This window comes from Engystomops pustulosus, chromosome 1 (assembly GCF_040894005.1).
Source record: "Engystomops pustulosus chromosome 1, aEngPut4.maternal, whole genome shotgun sequence".
NCBI lineage: Eukaryota > Metazoa > Chordata > Amphibia > Anura > Leptodactylidae > Engystomops > Engystomops pustulosus.
In genome coordinates this window covers 67,761,045-67,776,975 of record NC_092411.1, presented here as the reverse complement: position 1 = coordinate 67,776,975, position 15,931 = coordinate 67,761,045, and the positions used below count along the sequence as shown (strand labels likewise).

Sequence of the window (15,931 nt, the reverse complement as noted above, 5' to 3'; positions counted from 1 at the left end):
AAAGGAAACCACCCTCTGCACGTATATGTCTATGGATATGGTTAGCGTATATGCTGGGAGCTTTCATGCTGTATACACTGAGCATATACCTTAAACGAAAATGTATCCTTACTACGACACAACCCCGCCAGCTAGGCAAGAACAACAACCTGTACATAGATTCCTAACTGTACATAACCCTCAAAAAACTAGTTGCGAGAAAAGGAATTATCAGCTCTTAAGAAACCAGGATCATTACAAAGCTGCTTTATTGTAAAAATGTAAGTACTCAGAATAGTAAACTTATGCAAAGCTATAAAAAACAAGTGCTGAATGTTGAATTCATATGTTGAATAATGGTTCACAGCAATGCTATCAGCAGAAGAACCTATATTACTCTGGCTCCAGGGTACATTTATGTGAGAAAATGTTTAAAGGCAAAAATGTGAAATAAATCCTTCACCAGCAACAGGTCATTTTCATATGTCTGGAGGATGCATAATAAGAGCTGTGTGACTTCACGATTTTATGAATTCTTTTGAGGAATTTTTATAGTCACCTGTAAAGACAAAAATGATGAGTTGTACAATGTCCAATATACTATATGGAGTAATTTAGATTAGAGGTGTGAGAAGTGATATAACAATTTCCACGGCATATCAGACCAGTCAGAAAAATTGTATTTCTACTGGACTCACATTTTTTACTTCTGTGTAGGCCTCCAAGCCATATTCTCCAAGTTCTCTTCCAATGCCAGAAGCTTTATAGCCTCCAAATGGAGCTTGAGGTCCAATGACATTATAACAGTTGATCCTTAAAAAGAGGGACCACCCAAAAAATGTTAATGCTTGTAAAGTTAATGAAACCAAATAGTTTAAAAGCAATATTTTCATTGCTCAATTCTTTGCATTGGTATTTACAATAAAATCCTTAAAGGGAATTGTCACCTTGAGGCTGTAGTATCTCTGATCCCTATTAGCTGTGAGGTCAGGTAGGCGCCTCTATCAATGAGAGCCTCCCCTCCAGGACTATACACACAAAGATAGCTGTCATTTATTGTTAGGACTGCTGATTACTTCTCAGCATAGAAATAGTAGAGCTATAAATGTAGAAATTATACGTCATATGGGACATTTTACAAGACGCCTATAAAAATCAATTTACTCAAAGACTTCTGATATGCTACATTACAGCACCCTCAGGTAGGGTATGACCTATCATATGCAAATGAGTGGGCATGAGTTACCCAATTCAGGTGTCCCTATGTTGGACCCTATAGTACAACAGGTGCTATATACCTATATGTGAACATCTTTCAGTTCAGCCTAAAAAAGAGAGGAGGAGTGAACATTGGCAGCAGGCTGTGATTTGCTGCTGGCGATATTCAGGGAGTCTCCAAATTGATGTAATATATATGCGTAGTTAAATAACATAGGAAACACCCAAACTATATGTTTAGTCAATGCTGGGGATATATACCATACAGTTGTATCCATCCCCCCATGGGCTATAATGGTCTTTAATGATTCTATACTTTACATGTTTCTTGCTGTATGAGACGTATACTGATTACAAAAATTGGAAAAGACCATGTGCTATACCAAAATATAATCTTGGTATAGCACCAATACAATAAGTAGCAAGAAAATGACAAAGAAATATGCTGCAACATTATGGCAAAATAGCCAATGTAAAGAACATGGTAAATAGGTGAATCGTGATAGTTACCAATGAAGGCTGGGCAGGCAGGGGAAAGGGGGCTGGGAAAAGCACCATGCGTATCGCCACTAGCAGTGACTTCCTCCAGCGGGACAGGCTAAAGGTTTGGGGCTGAATAGGGAGGTGTTGTTTTGGTGGGCACTATCATATGCCCTACCCTCCCTGTGCTTGTGTATAGAGGATTTTGTTCCTTTTTAAATGTTTTTATCGATTTTTTTTTTTTTTTTTTTTTTTTTTTTTTTTTTGGTTTGGTGTGACAATTTATTTGTTGGTCCATTAATAAAGATTATATTTTGGTATAGCACATGGTCTTTTCCAATTTTTGTAATTCATTTTTTCATGTGCCCAAATTTTTGCATGTGTTGTTCCCCCTATTTGGTTTGACGTATACTGATTTAGACATGTTCAACGCTTGCTTTCCTGATGTACATGCTGAACGTGTCCCAAAATGAACATGTAGCCTTAAGTTTTTTATTAAATCACTTATCTAAATGGTAAAATGTTAAATTAAGTTTAACCCCTTACCGCCAAGGCTGTTTTTAGTTTTTTGTGTTTCCATTTTTTACTCCCTACCTCAAAAATCTATAACTTTTTTATTTTTCCATGTAAAGAGCTCTATTTGGGTCGGTTTTCTGCGTAACAAATTGCACTTCAGAGTGACTGTATTTATTTTCCCAGGTAAACTTACCAAACTGTTCCAGCTCGTAGTGACTGGGACACGTAATTAGCTTTATCAATATCATTTGTGAACACAGCAGCAGCCAGACCATACATTGTGTTGTTTGCCCGCTCAATGACATCCTCAAGGGTCTTAAATTTTAAAATCTGCATTACTGGTCCAAAAATCTAAAAAAAAAAAAGAAAATGTACAATTGATTGTTTTCTTGTTCTCCATTACAATAGAGGATCAGCATCTATTCAAATGAAAGGCCTACCACTGTAGAATTTTTTTGGATTAAATTTGGTAACCATGATTTATTTCATCTTGGGCTCTATGCATATGAATGTATTGCATTATACATCCTGAAAGGTCATCAATTGACTCACCCACAGCACATTTAATTAGTCTTCTCTAAAGCTGCAAAGACAGATCAGCCAAATTTTTGTGATAAATATCTTGTCAGATTAGTCTTAAAATCAAATTACCCATCATCATGACAGATTAAGCTCACAGATCACGGATAGAAAACAGCTGGCTAAAGAAAAGGACTTACAGCATCAACTGGTGCCAACAACCATGGTAAAGGAAAAACTATTTTAAAAGAGTCCTCATCTACAATGGTCAATTTATGTTACATCTATGGGCAGAATAAGATTGTGGATGCGTTCATCAATGTTTCGCACTGAAATACTCTTTAGAATTCTCGAATTCTGTAACAAAAATACAGCATTTCACAGATAGAATTCCAACCTGTCTCTATCAAACCTAGTGTTTACAATTTTGATTGTATATATGACGATAAATCATCTGACTATGGTCAGATTCATCTCATGAATAGCTTCTCCTGTCTGCACACTGCAGTGCTTTCTGCCTCCTCCCCCTCCCCACTGTATTACAGTACCAGCTCAGACACTTCCTGTCAAGCAGCATTGTGCAGAGACTTGCTCTACAAACTACAGACAAGAGAAGGTCTTTATGCCAGGGGAGGGAGGCATATCTGAGCTGACTGTGTGTGTTATAGGTGAGATAGCAGAGCTGTAGTGTGTCATTGTATTTTATACCCATCTCATGGATCTCCTCATCTCTGATCTGTCTCATCTCTCTTTCTATGTGTCAGATACTAGTAGAATGTACCCTGAAGCACATGTCAGCACATCTCATAGCACTAGAGGAATCATGAAGTGACTGGTTAAAGAGCAAATTGTAAAGAATAGTGTTAAAAATGATCTTTAATGACTAGGGCAGTGTTTGCAAACCTAAGTCACGGGTGCACTCAGAGCCCTTTCTGGGGGCACTCACCCCAAGACAGTCTGTATTGTGTGTCATTGTACCATTAAAATGCCAAACTGCACCAGCACCTATTCCTGCCTGGATTTGTGGCACAGGCAGTGCTATACTGCAGGAGACTAGAAAACTATAAATAATGGGGAGATCCATTACTGGTTAAACACCAATAGCAACCTACAAACTCTGTAAACTGAGCACCTAATCGGCCTGCATAATCCAGATCTGTAAGGACATTAGTCATTAGAACCTTTAGCCACCTCTCCTTCTGCAGGAGTATGAAGGGTTAGAAGCAGTTTCTATAATACAATATATTAATATCATTAACAAATATTAATTTACTTAAATGGTGTTACGTTTAGTTATTCTTTAAACCTGCAGCCAAATGCACATTATTCTAGAAATAAGATAACCATAAGGTTTCTAAAATAAAATGAGACAAATAGTGTTTACCTCCTCTCTAGCAATGGTCATATTGTCAGACACATCACCGAAAACAGTGGGCTGGATAAAATAGCCACGGTCTGCAGCAGGGTTCCCACCACACAGCAACTTGGCACCTTCTTGTTTTCCAGTTTTGATGTAACCCAAGATCTTTTTAAACTGCTCTTCATCCACCTGAAATGTAAAGACCACATTGTAATAAAAAAACTAAATTGTGTGAATTACCCATTTGTATATTATAGTATCAAACTTTTATTTAGATGGAGTCTGTGCAACTCTGTATAAAGAAGCAAGTTATGGTGCTGCAAGGAAAGCATCAACCAAGAACTGCCATTCCATTGACGTGTGTACAGGCACTCCCCTAGTTATGTACAGTACAAGATAGGTTCTTTAGGTTTGTTCTTAAGTTGAATTTGTATGCAAGTCAGAACTGTATATTTTATAATTGTAGCTCCAGACAGAAAAAGTTTTAGTCCCAGTGACAATTGGATTTTCAAAATTTTTTGCTGTAATTGGACCAAGGATTATCAATAAAGGTCCATTACAGACACCTTACAGCTGATCATTGTAGCCTGTGTTAAGGAGATCGCACTGGTTTCGGACGCCATCTTGACTACTGTCCACCATTTTAAGTATTAGCCTGGGGTCACGCCGGGGGTCAAAGCACTGTCCAGTTAATGTCATGATTCAAACTTCATTTTATGCAACCTGTTTGCTCGCCTGCCAACTAATTCACTTTGACATTTAATGAAAAGCCAGTCTGTCCTTCATGCTGCATTATATTTTCATTCTGGAGCCAGTTTATCTCCTTCTCAGGGAAGAATAAATTAGTATAATCTGTGAACAAGGTCTATCAGTCTTTTCTGAGAAATGTGCTGGTAAATTCATTATGGCCAATAGCATTGCAGTATTCTAGTCACGCTTCTTTGATGACTCTTCTGTCTGTGATATTATGCATTTGAGAAATTAAACGAGAGAGAAGATCTTTACATACATTAAGAGATTGACGTGTGTCTTGGGTTTGTTCTCTCCTCCTGGTACCGGGAGCCATGAAATATTTAATTTGAAAGTCACCTGTACAACATGAAGTAAGGGCGGTTAAGCCCTAGATAAAAAAAAATCTCTAACACCTGGGACTAAAGTAACACAAAGGTCACAGTGGTCAGAGCGGTTGTCTGTATGTCGGGTGTCCTTAAGTGGGGGAAAACATGTACTGTCCTTTAACTCCTTAATGCCGAGGTCCCCTTTCGTTTTTGAGTTTTCATTCTGCACTTTTATTTTTCCATGTATAGAGTGTGAGGGGCTGTTTTCTGCATAACACATTGCACATCATAGTGGCGATATTTAATATTCCATATAATGTACTGGGAAGCAGGAAAAAAATTCCAAATGCAGTGAAATTGGTGAAAAATGCATTTACGCCATTTTCTTGTGGGGTTGGTCTTTACGGCTTTCACTGTGCATTCCAAATGACATGTCTACTTAATTCTTTGGGTCAGAACGATCATGGGGATACCAAATTTATATATATATATTTTTTTATGTTTTCATAAATTTACAAAAATAAGCAAAAACCTGGCATTTTCAACTTTAAGCGCTATTTTCCGTTACAGGGTTAAACCCCAGGAATAACCATTATAATATTTTATAACCTTTGCTGTTTATTTATATTTAGATCAGTTTTAGGGGAAGAGGATGATTAGAATTTTTTCTTTAACCTTATTCATTTTTTACTATTTTTCAGACTAGGGTAATTCAACCCTAGGTCAGTGGTGGCGAACCTATGGCACTGGTGCCAGAGGTGGCACTCGGAGCACTCTCTGTGGGCACTCAGGCCATCACCAGAGATGACTCCAGGTATCTTCCTGCAGTCTCAGACAGCCCAGGACTTGCTGTGCACAGAGCTATTTTAAAGTGACAGCTGTACCTGGGACTATTTTCTGCTGTATTGGTGTCCTCAGGTGCTGAGATGAATGAAAATTGTGACAGAGCAGGGAGCATAAATTTCTGTGGTGGCACTTTGTGATATGTAAGTGGGTTTTGGTTGTAGTTTGGGCACTCGGTCTCTAAAAGGTTCGCCATCACTGCCCTAGGTTGCCTGATTGATACTACTGTATACTTCGATACTACAGTATGGCAGTATATGGGGAATTTGCTCATCATCTATTAAAATGCGCAAATTGCACATTGCAATCCAAGCCAATATGCTCCAAATATGGCTCCCAATTGCCACTGGCAGCTTTACTGGCAGCGATCACCTGCTGTGGTTAACACCTGCACCGATCACGGGTATTACCGGTGGGTTTTTGCTGCAATATGCAGCAAACACCCACCTTGTACGGAGAGGGCTCAGCCCGTGAGCCCTCTCCATACACTCCCCAGCCAACATGTGACGTACTATTACACCATCACATGTTGGTAAAGGGGTTAAGACCCGCACACATGCAACCCTTGAATACAGCAGTAGTTTGCAGGAGCTGAGCAGCGACTGATAGGAGACTACTGAAAACTGGAGAGCTCTTACTTCCCCGACCTAATTAAAAGCTTTAGACTAAATCAGTTCCCTATACTGTACTGAAGAGATGCAAACATATCGAAAAAGTGCTGTCTACACTTGGGAATCTGTTCCTTATTAAATATATATTCTGGTTTGTTTTTTATCCCACATCATGGCTTTCTGAAAAAGTTACTCTTGATAGTAAGGTGGCTCACTTACAATGTAGGTAAGAGGCAATGTTGTTCTTATCGCATCTGGGAAAACGTATCTGTATATTTCCCAGAAAGGAAGTCAATGCATTCATGGATGATTTACCCATAATGCAATGCACATCAGTGGTGTTCTTATTGACTGATGCAGCCAACTTTCTATCTACAAGTTAGGGGGCCAATAGGAAGCAGGATGGAACAGACTTTCTTTTAACTCTATCAGTATCTCCAGGACGCCAAAACAGTTAAAAGCTTTAGAGGAGCAATAAACACCCAGTCCTGCTATTCAGATAGGTGTGTATTAGAGAGGCTTCCAGAGATCTCATCTCCTTACCTGGGGTCAGTTTTTAAGTCAAATGGGTTCCCAATAATTCTTTTCTTTGCTCGGTGGACACTCCTTTCTACAAATTCGTTGTAGATATCCTCCTGAACAAATGTGCGAGTACCAGAAGCACAAGCCTGTCCTTGGTTAAAAAACAGGGCAAAGTGGGCCTGTTCCACAGCCCAGTCCACTGTCAGAAAAGATAAAAAAAAAAAATTGTGAAAATGTCTAAGCAAAAACAGACACGTCTTGGGGGGTGGGGGGGGGGGGGGGCTTGCTACAACGTTAGGTAAATATATTGCAGTGCAGAACCTCTACATAATGGAGTTTTAGCTGCAGGTTTTATCTGAAGCGGATAATGCTCTCTGTTAACAATGGTGCAGCATAAGAACTTATTCAATTCTGAATAGTCATTTAAAGTGGTCTTATAGTAATATCACTTTACAATTTTAGGCTACATGCACACAACCATCACATTTCACAGCTGCATAACAGACCCACTGTCCGTGTGTCCTCAGTGTGTAATGTCTGCTCGCAAACCGATGACCGCAATAAATACTTCCCAAACCGAAAACATGGGAAGGAGTAGGACCGGCTCTGAGTTATGGAATAAAGGACATATTAAGCATTAATTTTTACAGAGAAAAGTTTGTGCATTGTAAAGGTTAAGAGCCACATGTTAAACTGACAGCAATTACGGATGCTAATTGCTTAAATGATTTTGGATTTATTTATTCCAATCTACTAGGTCAGTGAAGGTGAACCTTTTAGAGACCAGGTGCTAGTACAACTAAAACCCATTTATTTATATATAAGTGCCAACATAGAAATTTAAGTATATTAATTTATTCACCGATAGCATTTTAAGAAAGTATCGTATCATCTATCCCGTGCTCCCTGAATAGGAAGAATCAAGGGGGCGAAGCAGGATCTGCAATGATAATCTGACCCTGTCTGCACCTCATTGGTCCCGGGATGTGTTGCCTGCTCATTCACATACAGGATTGTGCTACACAGGTTGATCATAAGACTTTTGTTTAGGTTTAGTGAGCAGGCCTAGAGGTAGTCCTTTTTTTTTTTTTTTTTTTGAACAATGAAGTATTAAAATATAGATTATAGAAATCTATATCATACTATTAGTGTGTGCACATTCAGTGTGTTAAAGATATTACACTGGACTCAGACGCCATCTTACATATTGTCGGACATTTTAAAGATTCAGCATTATTTCACATAACTTTGTGTAGTGATAACTAAGTTTGGGTGTTTCCCTCTGCAAACAAAGGCTTAGTGCTCACTAGCACCAACTAGAGGAAGGTATCCAGGCGAGCACCTGGGAAGTTTCAGTATTTGCATGTAGCCAATAGTATTAAACTCCTTTGTGTGCTTACATCCAATAGTGTTACATTTCCTGGGTGAGAACACCCAATTATAGTTGCTGCTTTCCTAATTACACGCCTTATGTAAAGTGCCTTATGGTTTTCTATAAATGTCCGTCCCTTATTAGTCTTGTTGCTAACTTCCTGCAAGGACAGGTCTTGTCTTTTCATTTAAGTTAGTCAAATTCCAGCGCTGGACACAGACTCATTTAATTTGAAAATCACCTTACAATGATTAGGGGTTTGAGCCCCAGATATAAATCTATAAGAAGTGTGATATTCTACTTATCTCTTAGCAAAAAAAAAATCAGTGCAGTATGATATTCTACGTATTTCTTAGTAAAATAGCAGTGTGGCATTCCCTGGGTTGCCTGGGACTGCAAGAGAAGGCACCAAGTCCTGCCTCGCAAACTCTGCTGGGGTGACAGCCTGAGTGCCATAAGTCTACCATAACTATATAAAGTTGCTGCTGTAAATTGCATCAGGTAAGCTTATTAGCAATTCTGCCCTGTGTGGCCCTAGCTGAAATGTAACAATGAGCCACATATATTTTTACTTAATTGAAGGGGGGTGTAATCAAGGCTTGTATTGGCATACAGGAGCAAGGCCAGGAATGGCGACTTTTCCCCCTTCGCTCCACTCCATGCCCACTTCACATGAAGTGGATGAAGTGGTCTGCGCCAGCGCATTGGCTATAGCCTGCGCGTTACAGCATAGTTTTACACTAAGCAGTTTGTCATAGAATTGCTGACCGCACGGTGGGCTGCTGGATATACGAATATTTGTATACTAATGTGTATAGATGAATATGGATCAGTGGTTTAATATATAAGCCTCCGGTTGTTCTACAGATTTCTATAAAATTAAATAAAAACATATGGGGGTATTGAAAGAAATGTATTACTCTCTCAACTATGCCACTTCCACGGCCATGTGGACCTGGAGGGGGCGAGAACGGGTGCAGTTGTTGGTATAGTGGGCGTTCCTACCCCTTACCTGTGCACTTACCTAAAAACCTGCACACATTCACCGCTGAGTGTTTGCATGTTATTACTAAAAATGTCAGCAGGTCGGACCAGGAGTAGTTTTGTCCACCAGCACAGCACAGCTGGCAGATAGAACATAAGGAGCAAGCCTCATGATATATGCGCTGTTGCGGCGGTGCTTAATTATACACTGGGGCAGGGAGAGCTATGCAGGATTTGTAAAGTGATGACTTACAATCAGAATCTGAGAATATGATGTTAGGGCTCTTTCCACCAAGTTCGAGGGTTACCTTCTTCAGGTTGGACTTTCCAGCTGCCTGCTGAATTAACCGTCCCACCTACAGTAGAAAATGATTTACAGTTCATATTTGCTATACTTTCTATCTATTGAAGATAGATGAACCATTCACAAACCACAACCGCAGTTGCTAGGTTAAGACAGGAACAGATAACAAATGGCGTTTGTTCAGATAATCTATAATTGTACAGTACCCCTTTGAATTCTATAACTGAGATAATGTTGTTCTACTTTCATCAGTGTCATGTAAACTATATGACTATAAACAGCAGTACTGCTTAGATTTGACAAGTGACACAAGCTCAGATCAATTTTGCATTACTTGGACCCTGGGGCCTCTACAAATAAATGTAGTCAGGCTGACAAGGGGAACACTTAGACAACATGAAAGCTCATTAATTGTTATATGAGGGTGGAGGACAAATACTGAAATGGCTATATGCCAGTAGATATGATGTATGGAAAATTTATCCCAACCTTAGATAAAGAGAAACTCTACATAGGAGCTAACATACTAACTGACAGCCGACACACAGTTTAGTTATACGGCAATAGGGCACTTTCTATTGCTCATTGATACTAAACTCTAGTTTATATTCTAAAAAAAAGAAAAAAATCACAAGAAATTATCCGGGATAGCTTGTATATTGCTTCATTTGTAACATGCATTGATTGCCACCATAACAAGAGCGTGCTAAATCTTTATGCCAGTAACTAAAACTTTCTGCATGTGGGGTGTTTTTATTTAAAGGGGTATTCCAGGAATAAGCATAATTCATATTCAAATGGTTCATTAAAATATAAGTTAATATGTAATTAGTTATTTAAAATTTTGCTTCCCTTGGCAAAAAAATGTTGTGGGCATACACTATGATGGAGAATTAAAATACTACTGGCCCTTTGAACAGTCCTGTTATTTTGTCCCTGTGGAGGAGACACAGGGCAGAAGATGGCCGCTGGTCACATGTCCACATCACATGTCCTGATGCTTCCTGGGCAGGTCATGTGATCATCATCAGCTTTATAGGGAATATCTGACTTGTAGCACCACCAGTGTCCCCTCAGTTGTGGAAGTCGTAGCAATTTTACCTCTGTAGATCCAGTGAAAGCAACTTTATCCACATCCATGTGGGAAGAAAGGGCAGCGCCTGCAGTGTGACCCATGCCAGGGAGGATGTTAATGACACCTGGTGGGAATCCAGCCTGAGAGAAGATATGATATGTTACACACATAAAAAAGTGAATGTATAAAACTGATTCACTATGTGACTTTACTATCGCACTTCCACAACCTCCTATATCCAAATAGGCTCATTCATATTTCCCTAGTAGGACTAGACTTGCCTTCTTGTTTTACACTACCTGCAAAGATAATTATTTCTAGGATGTACAGTCAGATGATAGAGAAGAGCCCATATATATTGCTATTTCTGTGCTAATATTCTGACTTCAGGCAGCCCTCAGGTTACGTACTAGATAGGTTCTTTAGGTTTGAATTTGTATGTACGTCGGAACTGTATATTTTATAATTGTAGCTAAAGTAAAAAAAATTTTTTGTCCCAGTGACTATTGGATTTTCAAAATTTTTTGCTGTAATGGGAACAAAGATTATCAATAAAGCTTCATTACAGACGGCTTAGAGATGATCATTGCAGCCTGGGACTATAGTAAAGTATTCAGAGAGCTTCACTGGAGGTCACTTGAGCCTGCAGAAAGGTCCGTCTGTAAGCCGGGTGTTTTGAACTAGGGGATAGTCTTTATTTCAACAAGAAGGTACAGATGTGATCAAATATGACATCAATAATGTGAATTCATTCTGGACAAACAATTATTTTAGGTCCCTTTGACGCTAAGCAATGAACACACCACAAAATTGCCAATTTATTCACTAAAAGGGTTTCCTGAAATGTTGATGACTTTTCCCCACCCGATAGGTGTTTTAAAGGGACAGAAGAGCTTGGATATACTATCTAGAACGGTGCTAGCAAGTCATTGGTGTTGTGGTGTAAAACAGTTTAACCCCTTAAGGACGCAGCCTGTTTGCAGGTTAACCCCTACGGGACACAGCATCTTTTGGCCTAAAGGACGCGGCCCCATTTTTCAAATCTGGCCTATGTCACTATAAGTGGTTATAGCTTTGGAACGCTGTGAGATATCCAGGGGATTTTGAGATTGTTTTCTCGTGACACATTGTACTTCAAATTAGTTTAAAAATTTGGATGAAATCTTTTGCGTTTAGTTATGAAAAAAAACAAAATTTGGCAAAAATGTTGAAAAATTCTTTATTTTCAACGTTCTAAATTCTCTACTTTTGATTCAGAAAGTCATAGCACCCAAATAAATTCATAACTTACATTTCCCAAATGTCTGCTTTATGTTGGCATGGTTTTTTCAGATTCCACATATTTTACTAGAATGTTATGAAGCTCAGAATTTGGGAGCCATTTTTCACATTTTTTGTAAAATCGCCAAAACCTGTATTTAGATGGACCTGCACAGTTTCTAATTGACACTGAGAGGCCTAAATAATAGCGAGACTCGTAAATTACCCCATTGTGGAAACTACACCCCTCAACGTATGAAAAACCACTTTTAAGAAGTTTGTTAACCCTTTACGTGTTTTATAGGGGTTAAAACAAAATGGAGGTGGAGTCTGCAAATTGTAATATTTTTTCACAATACACTCATTTTGGGTGGAAAATTAAACATTTGTAATGGATAAAATGAAAAAAGGCTCCACAAAGTTTGATACGCAATTTCTCCCGAGTACACCGATACCCTACATGTGGTGGTAACCTGCTGTATGGGCGCACGGCCGGGCATAGAAGGGAAGGAGGCGCCATCCGGAGCAGATTTGCTGTCACATTGTACAGGCTATAATTTTTTTCTTTTTTTTAATGAGGACCTATAGGGGCTTATTTCTTTTGCCACATGAGATGCACTTTTCTAATACATAATTTTGGGGCATCTATAGCTAATTGGTGAGATTTAATTAACTCTTTGTTGGTGGAGGAAATGAAAATCATCAATTTTTAGGAAAATTTTTATGTGTTTTTTTTTTTGGCCGTTAACCATACCATGAAAATAGTATATTATTTTTATTCTTTGGGTCGCCACGTTTATGAAAATACTTCATTTATATATATTTTTTTATTTTTTCCCATTTTTACTGAATAAAAAGTAATTTGGCAAAATTGTTGTTAATTTTAGCATCACCGACTTACATATGCATAACTTTTTTATTTTTCACCTCAAAAATCTGTTTAAGGGCTTATTTTTTGCAAGAATGATAGCTCTTTTTAGTGGTCTTATTTTAGATTGCGTAACTTTTTAAAATCACTTTTTTAGAGCATTTTTAAAGGGCATTAATAAAAAATCATCTTTATCAGAGAGAGTTTTTTTAGGTTGTTTTTTACGGGGTTCACTTTGCGGATCTAATAACGATTCTGTTTTATTATACAGATTGTTACGGACGCAGGGATACCAAATATGTGGGGGTTTTGTGTATTTTATTCAATTGTACTGAATAAAAACTAATTTGGAGAAAATCTTATTCATTTTAGCATCACCATCTTTTTATATGCATAACTTTTTTATTTTTTGGCAGATAAATCTTGTTAGGGGCTTATTTTTTGGGAGAACAGTTGTTCTTTTTAGTGGGCTTATTTTGGAGTGCATAACATTTTTTAAATCACTTTTTAGAGCATTTTTTATAGGGTATTAATTAAAAATTATCTTTTTTCGGAACGTTTTTTGCGTTTTTTTCCTCCGGCGTTTACCGTGCGGGTCCAGTAACAATTCTGTTTTATTATGCAGATTGTTACGGACGCGGCAATACCAAATATGCGGGTTTTTTTTGTGTTTTTTATGTTTTTTATACTTTATTAAGTTTTTTTTATGGGAAAGTGACATTTTAGGGGCTTATATTTTTATGTATTAATTTTTTATTTATTATAATGTGTAGTGTTAACTGTTTTTGCATATTTTTACTTATACATACTTGAACTTAAACCAGTGATGCTCTGATCACTGGTTTAAGTTCAATACACTGCTCTACAATACTATTTTATTGTAGAGCAGTGTAAACTGTCTGAGCAAGCTTGCGCATGCTCAGACAGTTTACAGCCAGACCCGGAAGGGGTCTGGCTGCCATGGAGACCGGGCAGCTCCGGGGCACATGCCAGTCCTCGGAGCTGCCCGGCAGAGGATCGGATCCCCCGGTAAGCGGCACGGGGGATCCGATCCACAGCGCTTACACCCTTACACGCCGCGGTCATGTTTGACCGCGGCGTGTAAGGGGTTAACACCCGCGATCGGAGCCGGCTCCGATCGCGGGTGTTAGCGCAGGCTGTCAGCTGTACTAGACAGCTGACAGCCGCTGCTTCTGGTACCGGCTCTGTTCGTGAGCCGGTGCCAGAAGCAGGACGTTATAGAACGTCCCCGTGCGCTAAGCATCTAGCCCCGGGGACGTACTATAACGTCCTGGTGCGCCTAGGGGTTAAGGCTCGCAACTTTTTTTTGAAATTTGACCAGTGTCTCTTCCTGTGGTAATAACTTTTCAACGCTTTAAGATATCTCTGTGATTTTGAGATTGTTTTCTCGTGAGACATTGTAGTTTATGTTAGTAGTGTCATTTCGGTGATCCGTTCCTTTTTTGGGGGGTAAAAATTCAAAAATTTAGGAAAAATTTGAAAAAAATGACTATTTTCAAAGTTTCAAATGTTAGACTTTTTAGACAAAAAGTGATACCACAAATTTTTTTTGATAGAAACCTTTTGCCATTGGTCTTCTTTTTATATCCATTATTTGTTTTAAGTTTCCATTTTTTTTATGGATGTGAGAAGGTTTGAAGTTTTAGTAGCAACTTCTCAGATTTTCTTGAAATTTGAAAAATGCGAACTTTTTGGTGATCAATTCAGTTTGGAAGTGCTCTATAAAGGCTTATGTACTATATACCCCCACAAGTAACACCATTTTATGAACCTAACATCTCAACCTATTCAAATCAGCATTTAAGAAGTCTGTTAACCCTTTAATTATTTTTCCGGAAGCATATGAAAATGGAGTGGAAATTTCAATTTTGGATTTCAATCTTTCCAATTTAGCCCTAAAATGGATACATTCAGAAGGAATTTGAGGTAAATATATATTCCTAATTTCTTGCCCTGCTTCTTCCGAGTACGGCGATACCAGACATGTGGATGTCAGCTGCTGTTTCCCCGCACAGCGATGTCCAGAACAGAATTAGCGATACTGGGAATTTGGAAGGCCAATTTGGCTGCAAATATTTTGTGGTGCCACAGTGTAATTGAAGAGCCCCTGAAGTAAAAGTACAATAGAAAACCCCCCAAAATGTCACCATTTCGGAAACTAGACCCCTCAAAGAATTTATCGGTGGTTGTGGTGAGCATTTTAACCCCCGACACGCTGGTCAAAATTTTATGCAAAGTAAATGGTGCAGAGTAAAAATTGCGTTTTTATCTCAAAAATGTCATTTTAGTGCCTCATATACTGTGCCCAACCCATGCCACTTTAGACAAACACCCCAAAAATCATTCTGCGGGTTGTCCCGAGTACAGCAATACCACACATGTGCCAATAATTTACAGACTGGGCACACAGAAGGGATGAGAACAGAAGGAGTGAAATTTTGATTTTCCATCTCCGTTTTCACACGTTTGGATTTGGAGTGCCATGTCATGTTGGCAGGGCCCGTGAGGTGCCAGTGCAATAGAAACCCCCAATAAATGATACCATTACGGAAACTAGACCCCTCAAAGAATTTATCGGTGGTTGTGGTGAGCATTTTAACCCCCGACACGCTGGTCAAAATTGAATGCAAAGTAAATGGTGCAGAGTAAAAATTGAGTTTTTATCTCAAAAATGTCATTTTAGTGCCTCATATACTGTGCCCAACCCATGCCACTTCAGACAAACACCCCAAAAATCATTCTGCGGGTTGTCCCGAGTACGGCAATACCACACATGTGCCAATAATTTACAGGCTGGGCACACAGAAGGGATGAGAACGGAAGGAGTGAAATTTTGATTTTCCAGCTCCGTTTTCACACGTTTGGATTTGGAGTGCCATGTCATGTTGGCAGGGCCCTTGAGGTGCCAGTGCAATAGAAACCCCCAATAAATGATACCATT

At 38.9% G+C, this 15,931-nt stretch overlaps 1 protein-coding gene across 1 annotated transcript in view; it reads right to left on the bottom strand.

Annotated features, from left to right (window-relative positions):
• Positions 1-231: 231 nt before the first annotated feature.
• The window catches only part of LOC140069552 (aldehyde dehydrogenase, mitochondrial-like), a 37,039-nt gene continuing 21,339 nt past the window's right edge, over positions 232-15,931 (bottom strand). Inside the window, exons 7-14 of the mRNA XM_072115813.1 lie at positions 10,868-10,981; positions 9,716-9,818; positions 7,128-7,305; positions 6,658-6,661; positions 4,097-4,261; positions 2,387-2,544; positions 678-792; positions 232-538 (exon numbers count right to left, since the gene is read on the bottom strand). Of these exons, the coding sequence (XP_071971914.1) occupies positions 506-538; positions 678-792; positions 2,387-2,544; positions 4,097-4,261; positions 6,658-6,661; positions 7,128-7,305; positions 9,716-9,818; positions 10,868-10,981 (870 nt within the window). The 3' untranslated portion in view covers positions 232-505. The remainder of the gene's footprint in view (positions 539-677; positions 793-2,386; positions 2,545-4,096; positions 4,262-6,657; positions 6,662-7,127; positions 7,306-9,715; positions 9,819-10,867; positions 10,982-15,931) is intronic.